The 19,150-nt window shown below is 37.7% G+C and overlaps 1 protein-coding gene across 1 annotated transcript in view; it reads right to left on the bottom strand.

Moving 5' to 3' along the window:
• The window catches only part of LOC136873810 (protein VAC14 homolog), a 108,785-nt gene that overhangs the window by 30,100 nt on the left and 59,535 nt on the right, over positions 1 to 19,150 (bottom strand). Inside the window, exons 9-10 of the mRNA XM_067147062.2 lie at positions 11,583 to 11,730; positions 1,334 to 1,508 (exon numbers count right to left, since the gene is read on the bottom strand). Coding sequence (XP_067003163.1) covers positions 1,334 to 1,508; positions 11,583 to 11,730 — 323 coding nt within the window. The remainder of the gene's footprint in view (positions 1 to 1,333; positions 1,509 to 11,582; positions 11,731 to 19,150) is intronic.

Raw genomic sequence — 19,150 nt, 5'->3', positions numbered from 1 at the left:
GTATTATTATATGAACGGTGCCAGTATGTCATATGCCCAATACAATGGTTTCAATAGCCCGGTTTGTAAAATAACATGTAAAATAAATGATTAAACTAAATAGTATTAATAAACTGAGTAATACAGTTTTAGAAAACAAAATTTGCATTCTTTCATAAATGTTCTGTTGCTAACATCACAGCAACCCTGTATTTATTTACTTTTTTTTTTTTTTTTTTTTTTTTTTTTTTTTTTTTTTTTACAATTTGCTTTATATCGCACCAACACAGATAGGTCTTATGGAGACAATGGAGTAGGAAAAGGGTAGAAGTGAAAGGAAGTGACTGCAGCCTTAATTAAGGTATAACCCCAGCATTTGCCTGGTGTAAAAATGGGCAAACACAGAAAACCACCTTCAGGCCTACCGACAGCGGGGTTCCAACACGCTATCTCCTGAATACAAGCTGATAGCTACGTGACCCAAGCCGCAACCCTGTAAAAAAATTGCCGACCTTTAGTGGAGAGGTTATTATAATTCTTCTTTTCCTTCTTGTTAATTTCATTGGCAACCGATATGGATTTGGCCATTTTATGACCGGACGCCCTTGCTGAAGCCAATCACATCTGGAGGAATGTATTCACTATTGCATGTTTCTGTGGTGGTTGGTAGTGTGATGTGTGAAAATAAAGAGAGTGTATTATTTTTATTTTTTTTGCTAGTTGCTTTACGTTGCACCGACACAGATAGGTCTTATGGCGGCGATGGGACAGGGAGGGGCTAGGAGTGGGAAGGAAGCAGCCGTGGCCTTAATTAAGGTACAGCCCCAGCATTTGCCTGGTGTGAAAATGGGAAACCACGGAAAACCATCTTCAGGGCTGCCGACAGTGGGGTTCGAACACACTACCTCCCGAATACTGGATACTGGGCGCACTTAAGCGACTGCAGCTATCGAGCTCGGTGAGAGTGTATTAAGACAAACACAAACACTCAGTTCCCAAGCCAGAGGAATTAACCATATGCAGTTAAAATCCCTGACTTGGCTGGGAATCATACCCGGGGTCATCACAATCAAAGGCCAGTATGCTGACCATTCAGCCATGAAGCTGATCGGGAAGTTCAGTTATAATAATAGAAAATAAATCTGAAGTTATGTCAGTATAGACAAGCATCATAAGAAAAAAGTTATGGATGTGACATTAACCAAGTTCACCAGAAGCAATTACTTCCGAACAGAAATCATTTTGAATTATTATAATCAAAATCACTCACTATGTTACAAAAATAAAACAAAATAAAACAAACACATTATTATTATTATATGCTATTTTAGAACTGCAAAAATAACGTACTTACTTCAGTCTTTATATCCTTCAGTTTTGTCCTTAGTTCAAACAATTCAGATGATGTTAATAGAATAGTATTGAGAGTTTCAACCATAATACTGGCAAATCTCAAGTTTTCTTCATAAAGAAGAATTTCTGCTAGTGTTTTGTATATATCTTCAGAATTTAGCAATACACACAACTGCCTGAAAATGAGAATGAACAGTAGAAGTAGTAGCAGCAGTTAAAAGTAGTATAAATGCAATGACAAATCAGATCTACAAGACTGTATTCAATGTGCAATATGATTCACTTACCTAGTGAGTGGAAAATAGATTATAAATAATGAAATGTTTTCATTCCAGATGGTACTTAAACTTATATTAATTATAAAAATACTGCAGAATATATACTGTTTATTCTTTTGCAACTCACATGTTCTGTTAACATCTGCAATACCATGAATGCCTTAGATAGTTTGTTTTTCCACTACAGTGAAACCTCGATTCTCTGTTTTTGGAGGAACCACGGAAAAAAAAACACCATACAACACGGGAAAACGGAAAATCCGGGAATGAATGAACCATCAACAATATGGCTAAACACCCAGACCAAAACCAAACCCCATGGCACTACAACCCTTGAAGGGCTTTGGCCTACCAAGCGACCGCTGCTCAACCTGAAGGCCTGCAGATTATGAGGTGACGCATGGTCAGTGTGATGAATCCTCTCGGCCGTTATTCCTCGCTCTCTAGACCGGGGTCACCATATCACCATTAAATAGCTCCTCAATTAAAGGTACCGTAATCGTAGAATGACTGAACCTGAAACCACCCCTCATATCCTGGTAAAAATGCCTGACCTGGCCAGTAATCGAACCCGGGCCCTCCGGGTGAGAGGCAGGCAAGTTGGACCGCGGGGCTGGCTTGAAACATTTATTACCAGTACGCGACTTAAAAATCTCGAAACTTTACATTCAGTTTTAACGGGGAAACTTCGTCAGTTTCCTCTGAAAACTTCATCATATTCCAATGAAAACTTTCAGTTCAGCAACTTCGATCAGCCAAACTCTTCGAAAAATCTAATACCCGTAACGCCAAGCCAAACAACAATCGACCACAAGTAGTTTTTCATTCTCTAATCTAATAAAATAAAGCACATTAGATACAAAAGCATCCAACATGATGTCCGCCCCCGTAGCGTAACGGTTCGTGTTATTAGCTGCCGTCCTCGGGGGCCTGGGTTCGATTCCCAGTACTGCCAGAAATTTAAGAATGGCAGGAGGGCTGGTATGTGGTTGAAATGGTACATGCAGCTCACCTCCAATGGGGGTGTGCGTGAAAAGAGCTGCACCACCTCGGGATGAGGACACGAGTTTACTTTTATCCAACATGATAGCAAAATCCTTTTTTTAAATCTTCCATTGCAATTTGGTCACTGGTATACTGTACCTAGACAGTTTATGGAAATCTTGTACCGCGTAAATTAGGCCTACATCAACTTTTAAAGGTTATGTTGAACTCGAGAATATGATTTCGAAAGTATCAATCCTCAAGTTCTCAAATGCATTATATTTAGTTCTGCCCATCACTAACCACAATCGAATTGGAAAAGGAGCTGGAAAGCGCGCTTGCTGTAGAAGTCGGTATGAGTGCGAAATGATACACAATTTTTTAATGTAACGTGCGCAAATAAAATGACTGCGGCCTTTATAACATTTTAACACAAAAACACGAAATTCCCAGTCTTATATTAGTATGAAAACAGTAATAGGTAATCCCAAAACCTCCCATGGCTTTATGTATGTAAGGTGCAACATCTGTTCTGGTCTCGATGACATAATCGTATACGATAATATTAAAATACTAAATTTGTGTTACTTAAGAAGGAGCAGTTTCAATTCCTGCCCGAAAGCCCAGTGACTATACAGTGCCCTTAGGGTAATGCCGAAAACCTGTTCGGCGGTACACTCAAAAAATGTAAAAAGATAAACATCTAACCCTGGACATAATGCAGACGTTTTGCAAGTACGAACATTTGACGAAACTCGTTCCATCTTCAAATAGAGCTGTCGAAGTGCGCTCTGTCTCCTTCCAATCGTCGTGGGCCCTCTCTGCTTTATGATTTCCTAGGATTCTCTAAACAGTGCTACCCGAACGCGATGCTAAGATGATCTCTTACGCAAGTTCACCGCCGATCGCTTTTCCAGTAGGTACAGTACTATTATACTTCAAATTACCGCAATGACGGGACGTCAACACCAAGATTCTTAAGTATGCCATATCCATCCTTTTGTAAGATGAAGTTTCTTGAGAAGCACGTGATTGAGGATTTAGCGTTGATGGAACTGAAATTTCTGGACGGTTGATCCAGGAAATAGTTTCTTCAAGGAATGGAAAATGCGGGATTTTTACAACGTGATTTAATTAGGATGCTCGTGGGACCACGTAACATGAACAAATAATATGGGAAAACATAGTTTCCGGGAACGTATAATCAAGGTTCTACTGTATACTTATTGATCATGTTGGTTAACTTATTACAGAAGTTTTGGCTGTCAATTATAATTAGTAAATTAACAATGCTGATCAGATATTTCATCACATTCCTCCATATTCTAAGGTAGCAAGTGGAAGTGGAAAGTTAGTCAGCAGACAGTATAAGAGAATGGGTCTAAGCGCAAAATTAGACTGACGTGCAAACATAAAAGGGTAAAATGAAAGCAGAGTATTTTTGTTGTGAATACCATACGACACATACTACAAAACAATCATTTTGACACCAGTAAAGCAGATATGCATAACAAAGAAACAGGAGAAAAATCTGTCAACTATGCCCTATCCATGGATTCAACGTGAATGTACCAATCACATCTGTAGCTTGGTGTGCCGTGTATTTTATATAATGTAACATGTAATTTATGGCTTATGTATATTTGTAATGTTCATGTTGTATCAATGCTCTGACATGAAAAAATAAATCATAATAAAGGGGGAAAATGTACCTTTAGCGAAAAATGTTAGCTGATGCAGACGACCTTCTAAGTAACAAAGCGTGAAGGTTGCACTTTATATAGGATATGATACACAAATCCTACAAGAGCAATCCATATTCAACATAAGGTTGCTGATGATTGCAGTGGGCAGCATACCCATTCTTTGTGAAGACTACTACTTAGCTCCTGTAGGTCAAGGTCCTGTCATGCTGTTGATAACATACTTCAAACTGTGTTGGGATCAATAGTCCAAAGACTGCAGTTCTTCTTGCAATGAGATGTCTTTCACGTAGTTCCTTTAGTTTTTTGTTTTGCTTCACTTGAATAACCAATAAAATTGTCATTTAGTGATTCCATTTGACTTTTAAAAATTCAGTGCAGTGTAGAATATGGTACTTTTTAACACATTTTATTGCTCACTGGAGGACCCGTGCTGCTCCTCAGCATTCATTATAAATAGATCAGATAACTCATCTTGATATACACGACATAGTCGTATTGTATTGTCTGCCATTTTCAATGATTTTATGAACATTTAACAAGAAGTGCGTTGTGGTATGCTGCAGTTCGTAGTCAGAGTTCATCCATTCTGATGTCATCATGTGGTCTGTTTGATAAAAAATATTTCCATATATTTGCTTTTTTTATCCTGCATTTCTTGATGTAAAGTTGGTATTGTGTCATAGAAGGCAATGGTATTTTTAATCGCAGTTCTTCTATATAGAACGGTTGTCTTGTGAGCTCATAGGTTAATCTTGAAGGAGCGCTTTTGCCAGGCAGAGAACTTTTTTAAGATACATGGCCTTCGCTCTTTTTAGTGTAGCTAGGTTATTTTTAAATAGGTGTTCCCAGATAATGTCTAAGGCATAGCCTATGTCATGATGGGATCTGTTTGTACGTAGACTTTTTCCTCTTAGCTGCATGTAAGTTATTAGGAACGCTCTGCCATCTCTTGAATATATTTGAAAGCTGTGAAATGTTAGAGAATCAAAGAGTATCTGAATATTAATGAAAGTGTTGGTCGCTTAGCAAACTACTAAGTACAGAATGTATTGCGGGTTAGGGTAAGCCTTCACCCGCAATTGTTGGTGTGATCATTTAATGACTTGATTTTATGATTATTTACAGTTGGCTGAACTTAGAGACCTATCAGTGTCTCATGATTCACCAGCAGGTAATTCCAGAGAAAATAAAACAAAAATGAAGCAAATCGGTCCAGTAGAACGTACGGACAGATTTTCCAAAGCTGTTTTTAGTAAACTCTTTTAATATATAGATTTAAGTACAGGATTATATTCTGTCAAATACCACACTGTGTGTTGTACTTAACATATTATTCTATGGACCTCTTTTACAAATTATTACAATTGTAATAATAAAAATGTTATTTGCTTTACGCCCCACTAACTACTTTTTAAGGTCTTCGGAGATGCTGAGGTGCCGGAATTTAGTCCCGCAGGAGTTCTTTTACGTGCCAGTAAATCTACCGACACGGGGCTGTCGTATTTGAGCACCTTTACAATTGTATGGCTAAACAGAACAGAAGCTTTTAAACATTAGATTTACACGATAAATTAGTCATATAAAATGTTCTAAAACAATTCTACCTGACAACAGCATATAACTTGAAATAGAGCAATTCAGTTCAGAAATAGTAGTTATTAAAAGAAATAAGTTTCATAATGATAGATCCGTATTGAACTGTGATTACAATAGAGTAAAATAATATATTATTATTGGTCCACCTTTTCAATACAAAATGAAAATTACATAGGGACTAGTTTCGACCTAGTAATAGGTCATCATCAGCCTGAAGTAAGTCAAAGATCGAAGAAAACATAAACAATGTAAACACAAGTACAGTCTCTTTAAAGGTACATACCAAGTGGGAAGTTGAGTAGAGATATATGAAAAATAATAACTCATCCAAATTGACGAAGCACTGAGCGGAATTTATGTAAAGTTCGGTGCGACGTATATTATAAAAGACCACTGTGCACTAAATGATGCAATAAAGAAGAATAGTAGGTTGAATGCTGGCTTCTTCTTAGCTGTTGTATAATCGAAGAAATTTACGTCGTGTTTTATAAGGTATTGATAGACGTCAAAATACATGGATGTTGGAAGGCTCTTCAGTTTTTTTTTTTTTTTGAACATGGCAATAGTTGCGTGTGGAGGCTTAGGAAACCAGAGAAGCGTTATATTATGTTAAAAAATAGAGATCCTTAAAAGAGTCCCGTGCGTTGTATAAATTGTGGAAATGGAAATCGAAAAAACTTGGTTCTTAAGCGATAATGTTGTTCATTCAGAGATCGATTGAAAATAAAGAATCGTAACATAGTCTTCTCAAGATGTTCATAAACCAGAATTAATAGACGATGCGAAGTATGATGCTAGGAGAAAGCTCTTCTGCTTCTGGAATCTTGAAGGACGATGGATGTTTCACGAGGTGGAGCAACATATATGGAGTTAAATAAAGGTGGAAATAAATTCGCAGTTCAATGCGGACCATAAATTTGATTCTGAATAAAAGACAGTAAGATTTTTTTTTAATATGTCAAAAGGAAAACACAAGCGTGATGTGATGAGCTGAAGAGAGAAACGGAGGTAGGAAAGGATCAAAGGAAATTTTGAGGAGGTGAGGGAAGAAAAATGAAGGCAGGAGAAGAATATATATATTTATTTATTTATTTTTTTTTTTTTTTTATAGCTGAAGAGAGAAACGGAGGTAGGTAAGGATCAAAGGAATTTTTTTTTTTTTTTGAGGTGAAGGAAGGAAAATAAAGGTCTGAGGGTTTTTTTTTGGTTTTTTTTGTTTTTTTTGTTTTTTTTTAGCTGAAGAGTGAAACGGAGGTAGGTAAGGATCAACGGAATTTTTTTTTTGAGGTGAAGGAAGGAAAATAAAGGTCTGAGATTTTTTTTTTTTTTTTTGAGGTGAAGGAAGGAAAATAAAGGTCTGAGAATTTTTTTTTTTAAGGTGGGGCTGAGGGATGTGGGAATATGGAAGAATGATTAAGAAAAGTGCTAAAAATAGAATGAACAATCGGACCTTTAATATTAGATTTTGATTGTCTGAAAAGTTGAATTAGCAGGTCAAAAAGAATGTTTGATTTTTCGGAAATGTCATTGAGATTGAAATTGGGATTGAAATATTGGTCTAAATTTATAAAGCAATTTTCTGTTATGTTAAGGAGGGGTCCTTTATTCATAATTTTGAGAATTGTCATATCTTGTTTAATGTCAGTAAATTTATGATTACAATCATTCATGTGCTGACCAACTGCAGAAAATTTATTGTGTTTTTGGGCATTGACATGTTCAAGGTATCGTATTTTAAAGTTTCTTCCTGTTTGTCCGATATAAGAAGAATATAAGAATTGGTGTATATAGGTTCAAATGCAACAGCTGCAATTCTTCTTATATCGGACAAACAGGAAGAAACTTTAAAATTCGATACCTTGAACATGTCAATGCCCAAAAACACAATAAATTTTCTGCAGTTGGTCAGCACATGAATGATTGTAATCATAAATTTACTGACATTAAACAAGATATGACAATTCTCAAAATTATGAATAAAGGACCCCTCCTTAACATAACAGAAAATTGCTTTATAAATTTAGACCAATATTTCAATCCCAATTTCAATCTCAATGACATTTCCGAAAAATCAAACATTCTTTTTGACCTGCTAATTCAACTTTTCAGACAATCAAAATCTAATATTAAAGGTCCGATTGTTCATTCTATTTTTAGCACTTTTCTTAATCATTCTTCCATATTCCCACATCCCTCAGCCCCACCTTAAAAAAAAAAATTCTCAGACCTTTATTTTCCTTCCTTCACCTCAAAAAAAAAAAAAAAAAATCTCAGACCTTTATTTTCCTTCCTTCACCTCAAAAAAAAAATTCCGTTGATCCTTACCTACCTCCGTTTCACTCTTCAGCTAAAAAAAAACAAAAAAAAACAAAAAAAAAACCCTCAGACCTTTATTTTCCTTCCTTCACCTCAAAAAAAAAAAAAAAAAATTCCTTTGATCCTTACCTACCTCCGTTTCTCTCTTCAGCTATAAAAAAAAAAAAAAAAATAAATAAATATATATATTCTTCTCCTGCCTTCATTTTTCTTCCCTCACCTCCTCAAAATTTCCTTTGATCCTTTCCTACCTCCGTTTCTCTCTTCAGCTCATCACATCACGCTTGTGTTTTCCTTTTGACATATTAAAAAAAAATCTTACTGTCTTTTATTCAGAATCAAATTTATGGTCCGCATTGAACTGCGAATTTATTTCCACCTTTATTTAACTCCATATATGTTGCTCCACCTCTTGAAACATCCATCGTCCTTCAAGATTCCAGAAGCAGAAGAGCTTTCTCCTAGCATCATACTTCGCATCGTCTATTAATTCTGGTTTATGAACATCTTGAGAAGACTATGTTACGATTCTTTATTTTCAATCGATCTCTGAATGAACAACATTATCGCTTAAGAACCAAGTTTTTTCGATTTCCATTTCCACAATTTATACAACGCACGGGACTCTTTTAAGGATCTCTATTTTTTAACATAATATAACGCTTCTCTGGTTTCCTAAGCCTCCACACGCAACTATTGCCATGTTCAAAAAAAAAAAAAAACTGAAGAGCCTTCCAACATCCATGTATTTTGACGTCTATCAATACCTTATAAAACACGACGTAAATTTCTTCGATTATACAACAGCTAAGAAGAAGCCAGCATTCAACCTACTATTCTTCTTTATTGCATCATTTAGTGCACAGTGGTCTTTTATAATATACGTCGCACCGAACTTTACATAAATTCCGCTCAGTGCTTCGTCAATTTGGATGAGTTATTATTTTTCATATATCTCTACTCAACTTCCCACTTGGTATGTACCTTTAAAGAGACTGTACTTGTGTTTACATTGTTTATGTTTTCTTCGATCTTTGACTTACTTCAGGCTGATGATGACCTATTACTAGGTCGAAACTAGTCCCTATGTAATTTTCATTTTGTATTGAAAAGGTGGACCAATAATAATATATTATTTTACTCTATTGAAATAGTAGTTAGTCACTTGATACAAAACTGTAATTTAATCATCGAGAGGTTGACGTCTGATCAAAATTAATTTTCCTCAAAACTCAGTTTCTGCAAAATCATGTTGATAAAACAAATTACAAACAAGACACTTATATAAAGTTTACATCTTTAGCTACTAGATGGAGCAAGGTAATCTAAAAAAATACATGTTTACACTTGGTCAAATGATGCATAACACCATCCAACTGAGGAATTATTTGACGGTGAGATAGCGCTCCTGCTCTAGAAAGTCAAGAATATCAGCCAAGGGGATTCACCACATGTCACCTTATTGACGTCAGAAAAGTTGGATGGCGCAGCCACGCGGTAGAATGTTGAAGCTGCAACATAGTGACTGGTGAGATTTATTTACATGGCGAAGCATTGACGTCGTGATGGAAACAGAAAGAAAATTGTCAAATTTGAGGAGGTACTGCTCTGTATGCGGTTGCAAATCGTATAAAACGGATGCGAAATCTCTTCACTACTTTCCTGTACAAAAAGTTCAGAGAGAAAGATGGGCTTCCGCGCTGTTAATTGGAAAACGCGTTACGCGATACATGACAGTGTGCAGTCTGCATTCTCGTGAAGACGACTTCTTTCCACAGCGTAGGTACCGGTACTGTTCATTGTACTCATTGATAGTTATTGTCTGTAATTTGTATTCACAAAGATTTAGCTACATCAAAAATACTAATAAACTTGTAGCCTAATACTTCTGTGCCGCACATAGAATGTAATCCGCTCTTTGTAAACTTCTTCATATGTGTAACAGCAGACAGTAAATTAACTATCTACATGTGAGTAATATCTTTAACTGGTAGTAATTAAGCGCTGCATTAAAAATGCCTATAAAATACTTCTAACAATGAAAGAAAATATGTAGTATTTTTCCATCATAAATTAACTTTTCTTGCTATTTGTTTTACGTCACACCGACACAGATAGGTCTTATGGCGACGATGGGAAAGGAAAGGTCTAGGAATGGGAAGGAAGCGGCCGTGGCCTTAATTAAGGTACAGCCCCAGCATTTGCCTGGTGTGAAAATGGGAAACCACGGAAAACCACCTTCAGGGCTGCCGACAGTGGGGTTCGAACCCACTATCTCCCGGATGCGAGCTCACAGCTTCACGATCCTAACCGCACGGCCAACTCGCCCGGTCATCTTAAATTAGAAGCCATAACCTAATTATTTGGTAGAATTGCACAAACCAAGTATTCTTCAACCCCAAACAGCTGTGACTGTAGAGGTTATAGTACTCTTAAATTATAATTTTCCAACTTTGGTCTGCATATTCTGTAGGTAGTTATAATTTTTATACTTATTATTGTCGGTTCTAAGTTCTAAATTTTGTGCTGATGGTAAAAATGGACGAACATTAAGTTTATGTGGGCTGTTCCAACACAAACCTGTATAAAGCCTAGGATTTATTTGCTTTACAACATTTACTTAGTGGAATTATTATTTTCTTTCTTCCCCAAGATTACAGTTCACAAAACAGGTAACTCCCCCGTCACCTGGCTAAGGCTTTGGCATGGACCAAATCAACAAGAAATTACTCCATAACCTCTAATAGTGGAAAATTACAGTAGCTTAACTGTTAAGGTGAATCAGCGTGTCAACGGTAACATTTCTCTGACAAACCCGCTTTACATATACAGTTGCACTTCACATTTTCACCCCCTTGTTCAAGACAACATTAACTTTGTGCGGTTTTGAATCGATGTGGGATGATTGTAAACACAACGCTACAACACCATTTTCATCTTCCGTTTCAAACTTTTTACCTACACATATCAAGTAATTACGCTTGAATATTTCTTCCCCTTCCACCAATGGACGCGTGAAATCTCCGACAACTCTCAACAGTTGCGTATACGACACCAAAGACATTTTGAATACTTAATAAATCCTACAGACGCACACCCGATCACTGTCATGTTTACTTCCCGTCACTATCTCGCCGCCATATTGGAAACAGCTGACCGTAAGCTCCTCCCCCGTTTCGGACGTCAATAATCTGCAGGCCTTTGAGATGAGCCACAGTCGCTTGGTACATCAAGAACCATCTGGGCTGTAGTGCCATGGGGTTTGTTGGTTGCTTTTGTGTTTCAGATTTTACATTTTATTTTATAAAAAGGATGTTAGTATTGTTGGCGACATTCTTCAGCCTTCAAATGGAATAAATGGACATCTTACCTTATTATAAAAGAACCTCTATCTTCAAGGAGATGCTTGTCTGTGCAGAATAATTTCAATAGGCTCACAATAAATTTTGAGAAGTATGGATTCATGGTGTGTTTTGTTTCTTGGTTTTTGTCAAGGATCTTTTCAAGTTTACTTGGCACTTGAAAGAGAAATTTCAATATTACAATTAGGCATTAGCAAAATGTTAAGTATTAGCACCAAATTCAAACTTAAACTCCAATATTCCACACATATATATATATATATAGGAACGTCGGAAATATTGTGAACAGGATATAAAAGCGTTAGAGAGTTGGTTATACTGATAAATAATCTGACAAAAATAATCTGATATCCTGTCCTGTTGTCATTTTATTGGCTGCTGAAGTTAGCCAATCATATCAGTTCGCGGGAGAATTCAAACGGGGTTTGCTAGGTGGTGTTGCTAAATCTGCACGTGGCTTAAGACCGCCTTGAGAGCACCAATCGAAGAAATGAAATTTTCTAGGGGAGGAATTTAAATACGGACCTCTGAGCTGACAGGATTGCGTCATAGTAAGATCACTATGGTGTCACCGACAGGAACCAACGGTGCGTTTCTGTTTGATGCTGATTTCTCAGCATGGCTCTCAAGACGGTCTTAACCCTTTCACACTCAGCACGCCGATCCATCGGCACGAGAGGTTATGATGAGAACACTCACGGTGCCGATACATCGGCTCTGTTCCATTTAGGGATTTCGGTAATTTGCGTGGCTGTTAAATGGTAACAGTTGATTGTGACAGTAACTTAAAGCATTGAATTTGCATTTTATTCTACAGATATATCCACCAGCCCTACAAAATATTTTTATTTCCGACAAATTAAATCTGTTGACTGTGAATATTTATGTTGTGATTATTCAAAATTGTTATTGCGTGGATGTATTTTGGTTGGCTTATGAATACAAAAACTTGATCTTGCTATCAGTTTAGTTTAGAGTTTATTGCGTTTCTTTGGTATATCGTGTGTTCGCTGTACTTCGCAAACTATAATTTTACACTTTCTCATTACTCCGTCGTTGCACGTGCTTGCGTCATCTTTTTATCGTAAAGGCCGAATGAGGCTAATATACTTGAATTTTCAGATGATTTAGACAGTAATAACGACCTTCTTTTGCCGAAAGTGATTCCCGTTGTGTGGAAAGTGACACAGTCACAGTTGTTCACCATGCATCAGAGCGCGAGGACCTGACATCGATGGCAGTTACTTGTACAGTGAATATCTTTGTGCCATGCTTCATGAGTGAATTGTAGCACACACTTCATATTGATATCAAATTATTCAGAATCAAATGTTCATTCAGGTCTAAGAGCAAAGAAGAAAGACTCAATAATGTCTGATCTTGCTGTCATTGAAAAACATAATTTATTTAAAAAAATATATTTTCAAAGTTTAATAATTTTTTTTTCGGCTTTACCAATAATAATAAGAGCCTCCGTGGCTCAGACGGCAGCACGTTGGCCTCTCACCGCTGGATACCGTGGTTCAAATCACGGTCACTCCATGTGAGATTTGTGCTGGACAAAGCGGAGGCGGGACAGGTTTTTCTCCGGGTACTCCGGTTTTCCCTGTCATCTTTCATTCCAGCAACACTCTCCATTATCATTTCATAGCATTTATCACTCATTAATAAATCACCTTGGGAGTGGCGACCCCATTGTAATAACAGCCTATATATATGTTACATTCATTACATCCCTGACCCGGTCAATGACTGGAAAACAGGTTGTAGGTTTTTCATTTCACCAATAATAATAATAATATGTCCAAGGTATATTCATTTCTGAAATGCTCATTGTTTCCTGTATTAGTGTGATTTTATGTGTTAAACTGTTTACGTGTTGATTTTTTGTGATTTGGTTGGAAAATCATAGAAATTATTTTGAACTTCTTTGAACAAACCCCTGCATATAGGCTGAGTGGAAAGGGTTAAACCACGTGCAGATTTAGCAATATCATCTAGCAAAGTCCATCTGATTTCATCCGTGAAATATCGAATACATTTTTCAAGTTATTTATCAGTATGACCAACTCTCTAACACTCATATATACTCATGTATACTCTATACATTAATCAATCAATTTTAAAAAAATACAATCCTTTATTTAATCCATTGGGGATCAGATTATCACAAGATATTTTATTTGAACCTTTTAGAGCTGGACTTATTTAAAAGCATCTTAAAAGAATAGTTAATGGAAAAGAACAAAAAAAAGGTGCAAATCAAGTCATATATACAAGGTGTACAACTTTGCTTCCGCCGTTTTGTCCCCAACATTGGAGGCTTTAATGAAACAGATTACTTACACATGTATCATTCAAAGTAGTGTCCATCGCTGGCCACAACTTTCTCCCATCTTTCAGGCAGTGTTCGAATCCCATGTCGAAAAAATTGTTCATCTTTTGAAGCGATCCACAAATCAATCCAATTTGCGACTTCTTCATGAGATCGGAAGTGTCGGTCAGCCAGGCCATGCGCCATTGATTGAAACAGGTGATAATCAGAGGGAGCAATGTCTGGAGAATACAGCGGGTGGGGTAGGACGTCCTATTTTAACATTCGCAGGCATGTTTTGACCTCTTTTGCAACGTGGGGTCGAGCGTTGTCGTGTTGCAAAATCACTTTATCGTGCCTCTCGCTGTATTGCGACTGTTTGTCTTTCAATGCTCTGCTCAAACACATCAATTGCATTCGATAACGAGCACCTGTGATTGTTTCACCAGGTTTTAACACCTCATAGTACATGATGCCGTGCTGGTCCCATCAAATGCAGAGCATGATCTTGGAGCCATGAATATTCGGTTTTGCCGTTGACGCTGAAGCATGGCCGGGATATCCCCATGATTTTTTGCTTTTAGGGTTACCGTAATGAACCCATTTTTCGTCCCCGTTCAACGTCTCTTGGTTTCAACTCATACGGGACCCAAGTTCCTTCTTTCTGAATCATGCCCACGGTCTTGAGATGTTTTAAAATGGCTTGCTGGGTCACTCCCACTGATCGTGCCAATTCTTCTTGAGTTTGACGCGAGTCTTCACTCAGCAATGTCTCCAATACTGCATCTTCGAAAACTTTCTCCCTTCCACCACTATGCCAGTCTTCGACGTTAAAATCACCGTTCTTGAAGCGTTGAAACCACTTACGACACATTCTTCCAGTAATAACGTCCTCACCATACGTACGTAAGAGCATTCGATGAGACTCAGCTGCTGTTTTCTTCGTACTGAAACAAAACAGTAACATCTCCCGCAAATGCCGAGAATTTGGCTTATACACTACCATGCTCAATCGAGAACAACTTTATGATGCAGACACACTTCAACTAAGTTTGAATGGGGTTATGTTGACCGAGGTCCAAGCTAACTGCCTGACATCTGCGATCTGTTTCGTTCGACCGCTACGTACCGTTGTCGCCATCCATCGGCAAACGGCGGAAGCAAAGTTGTACACCTTGTACAAGATAAACAATGGGCATCTATAATACGGATATCAGAAAATACAATCCGTAGAAAAATAATAGAAAAATTATGGAAGAAGTAAGAGTAATATTAGATGGATCACAGAACTTAAAGAAGACATCAGAGAGTTACATATTACAATAGAAGATTTAAAATACAAAACAAAATACACTCAAGATATTGAAAGATAAACACACTAGACTACAGATGAAAATCAACATGCAGAGAATAGAAAGAGTGATTCCAGAAACAGAAAGAAAATTACATTCAGAAAGGATGAAACAGTATTGGGCTGACAAAAAGAAGAAAACCCTCCATAAACCTGACTAAAGTAGTCCTATCTTGGCTAAAAAATTAAAATAAATAAATATACAAGATAAGAATATCAAAAGGAGCATATAATACACCAACAGGTTACTGTGAGATGGGAGAGAAATATGATGTTGATGATGATGATGATGATGATGATGATGCTTCTTGTTTAAAGGGGTGTAACATCTAGATCATCAGTTCCAAGAGAGAAACAGAAAGAGATAACAAAAGGGGGAGGGGGAGAAGCCAATTTACAGTGGAACCTTAATATTTCGAATCATCTCGGGAGCTAAATTTTAATTTGAGTTATCAAAATTTCAAAATATAGAGAGTACCGTTCTTGAACATGTATAGCACATAATTGAATCATATGTATCTGCGAGCTTGTACTGAATATATTACATTTAACAGTATTTAAAATTATACAAACAAACTCTATTTTACGGCATCACTTTAATTATAACTGTTATTATAGTAACGTTTTAGAAGACAGGATACAGTACATACAGTAGTGAAACAAGAAACATACCTCCGTTAACACCTTTGGAAAAAATCTGTTAGTCTCTTCTGTTTGTTAACTGTTAACCTTTCCTCCCTTCACGTTGAAACTTCTCGTCAATACACCTAGCCGAGATTCTGTTGTTGTTGTTGTTGTTGTTGTTGCTATTTTGCTTTACGTCGCACCGATACAGGTAGGTCTTATGGCAACGATGGGACAGGAAAGGCCTAGGAATGGGAAAGAAGCGGCCGTGGCCTTAATTAAGGTACAGCCCCAGCATTTGCCTGGTGTGAAAATGGAAAACCACGGAAAACCATTTTCAGGGCTGCCGACAGTGCGATTCGAACCCACTATCTCCCGGATGCGAGCTCACAGCTGCGTGCCCCTAACCGCATGGCTAACTCACTCGGTAGCCGAGATTCATAAAGGGAGTTTGTCATCCGCGACTTTGGGGGTTGCTTTCGTACGTGACCGGTAATTTCAGGTTCCCTATGGGAATCAACATTTATATCATTATTTCACACCCGAGAAACAGCGAGGCTTCGCCTATTTTCCGATTACTAGAAGTTTTAGTTTTTCTGTTCCCCTCATATTAGCTCCCAGCATTATTGTAATTCTTTCTTGACTTGTTAACTGTTCCTCACAAACCACAAATGCCGAATTGCACAGTTATTGTTGCACAAATTTCGAGTTATACAGTATTTTTTGCTTCAAGGGAGGAAATGTTTGCTTCGAGAAACTGAGAAAGGTTTCAATATAATATTTTCCCAAAATGTTGAGGAAAACTACCTTTTTTGCATGAAATGCAAAACAGGGAACATTTTCCAATTATCTCTCACAAGCTGGTCTTTTTAAAGCTAGAGCGGCCATTGGTGATATATTGTCAGATAGTCTTTTTCTCAATGGTGGGCACTAATGATTATCACCAGTTAGTTATATAAGTTCTTTTCATTTGTATGGAGTGTGCTATTGTATGGCTGTGAATCTTGGACAATCAGAGATCAGGATTGGAAACGACTGCAAGCGTTCGAGATGTGGGTCTGGAGAAGAATGCTCAGGATTAAATGGATTGCAAAGAGAACAAACAAAAGCGTTCTAGAAGAAATTCAAGGTAAGAGAGAACTGGCCACATCTTGCGACACAACACCTTTCTTTCCAATCTGCTGGAAGGAAAAATCACGGGGAAGAAAGGCTGAGGACTGAGGAAAAAATTCCTTCAAGACTTAGCACAGAGTTTCCATTATGGCTCTTATTATGAAATGAAATGAGGAGCTGAGGACAGGAAAGAATGGTTGCATAGATAAGGCATTGCCTTTAAACACTGATGATGATGATTTCTATAAAGGTTAAATTATAAAATGCTTGATTTGAAGGATGTCTAAAAATTTTTAAAAAACATAATTTTAGATAATACGTAACTGGTAAGACCACCTAAACCTTAAAAACAAACTGCTATAACTGCTCTATATTTTATAGGCTCTGCTATCGCGTGAAATAAAGTGGAAAGTTCCTGCTAAGAAGTTCCTGCAAACCTGAAGGAAGTCAAAATTGGAGTTGCACCACTCCTTCACAAAGACACAGGCATACAGACAGATGTCAACTATGTGAGCAATAGGATCATTCAAATGAGTTTACATATTTATAATGTATGCCACTCCTTCTTCCAAATATATGTGCCACAAGCAGGATGTACCATAGAGGAGAAAGAACAGTTCCTGATAGATATGGAAGACTAAATAATAGACAACAATACTACCATTATGGGTCATCTGAATGCTCAAGTTGGTAAAGAGAGACAGGGTCTTGAAAATATCAATGGAAAAGCTGAAAGAGATTATCCGATAGACTTCTGTATGTGAAATAACCTAACCACACAGAACACATGGTATCAGAAAAGAGAGTCATAAAATAACACAATACTGCTGGGACAAAAAGCTCAAAACTGTGACAGGAGATAATCACTGATAAACAAGCTAATCAGTCAGATGTCAAAGTTATTCCACATGAAAATCTTGATAGTGGCATAAGAAAAAGCCAGAGATCAAAATCTAACTGCTGAAGTGCCCCCCCCAAAGAAAAGAGAGCATTAGACAAGAAAAGAAGAGTTGAAGAAGAGTGGAATCTATTCAAAGAACCTAACATCTAAAGCCTAGCCCAGCTCCTTGGCTGAATGAACAGAGCAGTGGCGTTTGGTTCAGAGGGCCCAGGGTTCAATTCCTGGCCAGGTTGGGGATCTTAATCTTAAATGGTTAATTTCCTCAGCCCTAGAACTACATGTCTGTACTGTCCCCAACAATCTTGCAACTCAGATACCACACACAACACTATCCTCCACCACAAAACCCAGTTCCCTAAATGTGGCAAATGCTGCCCAACCTCCTTGGAGGTCTGCCTTACAACAGCGCACCAGGCTAGCAATAGCCATATGAAGTTATTATTATCAGAAGCCAAGAAAATTTGTGGAAAGACAAATGCTATATAGAGGGAGACGGAAACACCATGGCTGAATGAAAGGATGAAGACAGCAGTGAAAGAAGGAGTGCTGAAAAGGAAATTAGATTGAAAAAAGAAATGGATGACATACAAAATGAAGCTAAAATTAAATATGTGGCACAGGAATACTGAAACCAGAAAATGGATTCAGAAAGAGAATAAAAGACTGTCAAGGAAATATGAAGCTATTACATAAACATAACATGGAAATATCCATGCACTGGAAACAGCGGATAGTAATCCACCCTTTGTCCCGTTTCTCTACGGAATCGGGTGTGAAGTGCGATGAATCTTCATAGTGACCTTTTATGACTGGATGCCCTTCCTGATGTTAGCTTCATCAGAGCAGTTAATGAGATGAAATCAGTGACGTGAAATATGATATAAATGGTACGTGGCCTCCGGAGAGGCCTGGAGCAGATCTTTTGATTTGACGCCCATAGGGGACCTGCACATCGTGGTAAGGATGAAATGATGATGAAGACGGCACATACACTCAGTCCCCATGCCAAGGTAAATAACCAATTATGGTTAAAATTCCCGACGCTGCCGGGAATCGAATCCAGGACCGCTATGACCAAAGGCCAGCAAGCTAACCATTTAGCCATGGAGTCGCACATGATATATGATAGTAGGGAGGGAGAGGGTGAAACACGGTGCCGGCAAATAGCCCATTCTTGTCGAACAGCACCAAGGGGCCTGCTTAAGACTTAAAGGCCCCATCCAATGGATGAATAACCACCAACAGCGTCATATGCCCTCACTCCATATGAACA

This window comes from Anabrus simplex, chromosome 5, assembly GCF_040414725.1.
Source record: "Anabrus simplex isolate iqAnaSimp1 chromosome 5, ASM4041472v1, whole genome shotgun sequence".
NCBI lineage: Eukaryota > Metazoa > Arthropoda > Insecta > Orthoptera > Tettigoniidae > Anabrus > Anabrus simplex.
Note: the sequence above shows the minus strand (reverse complement) of the source record. Positions and strands in the feature narration are given on the sequence as shown.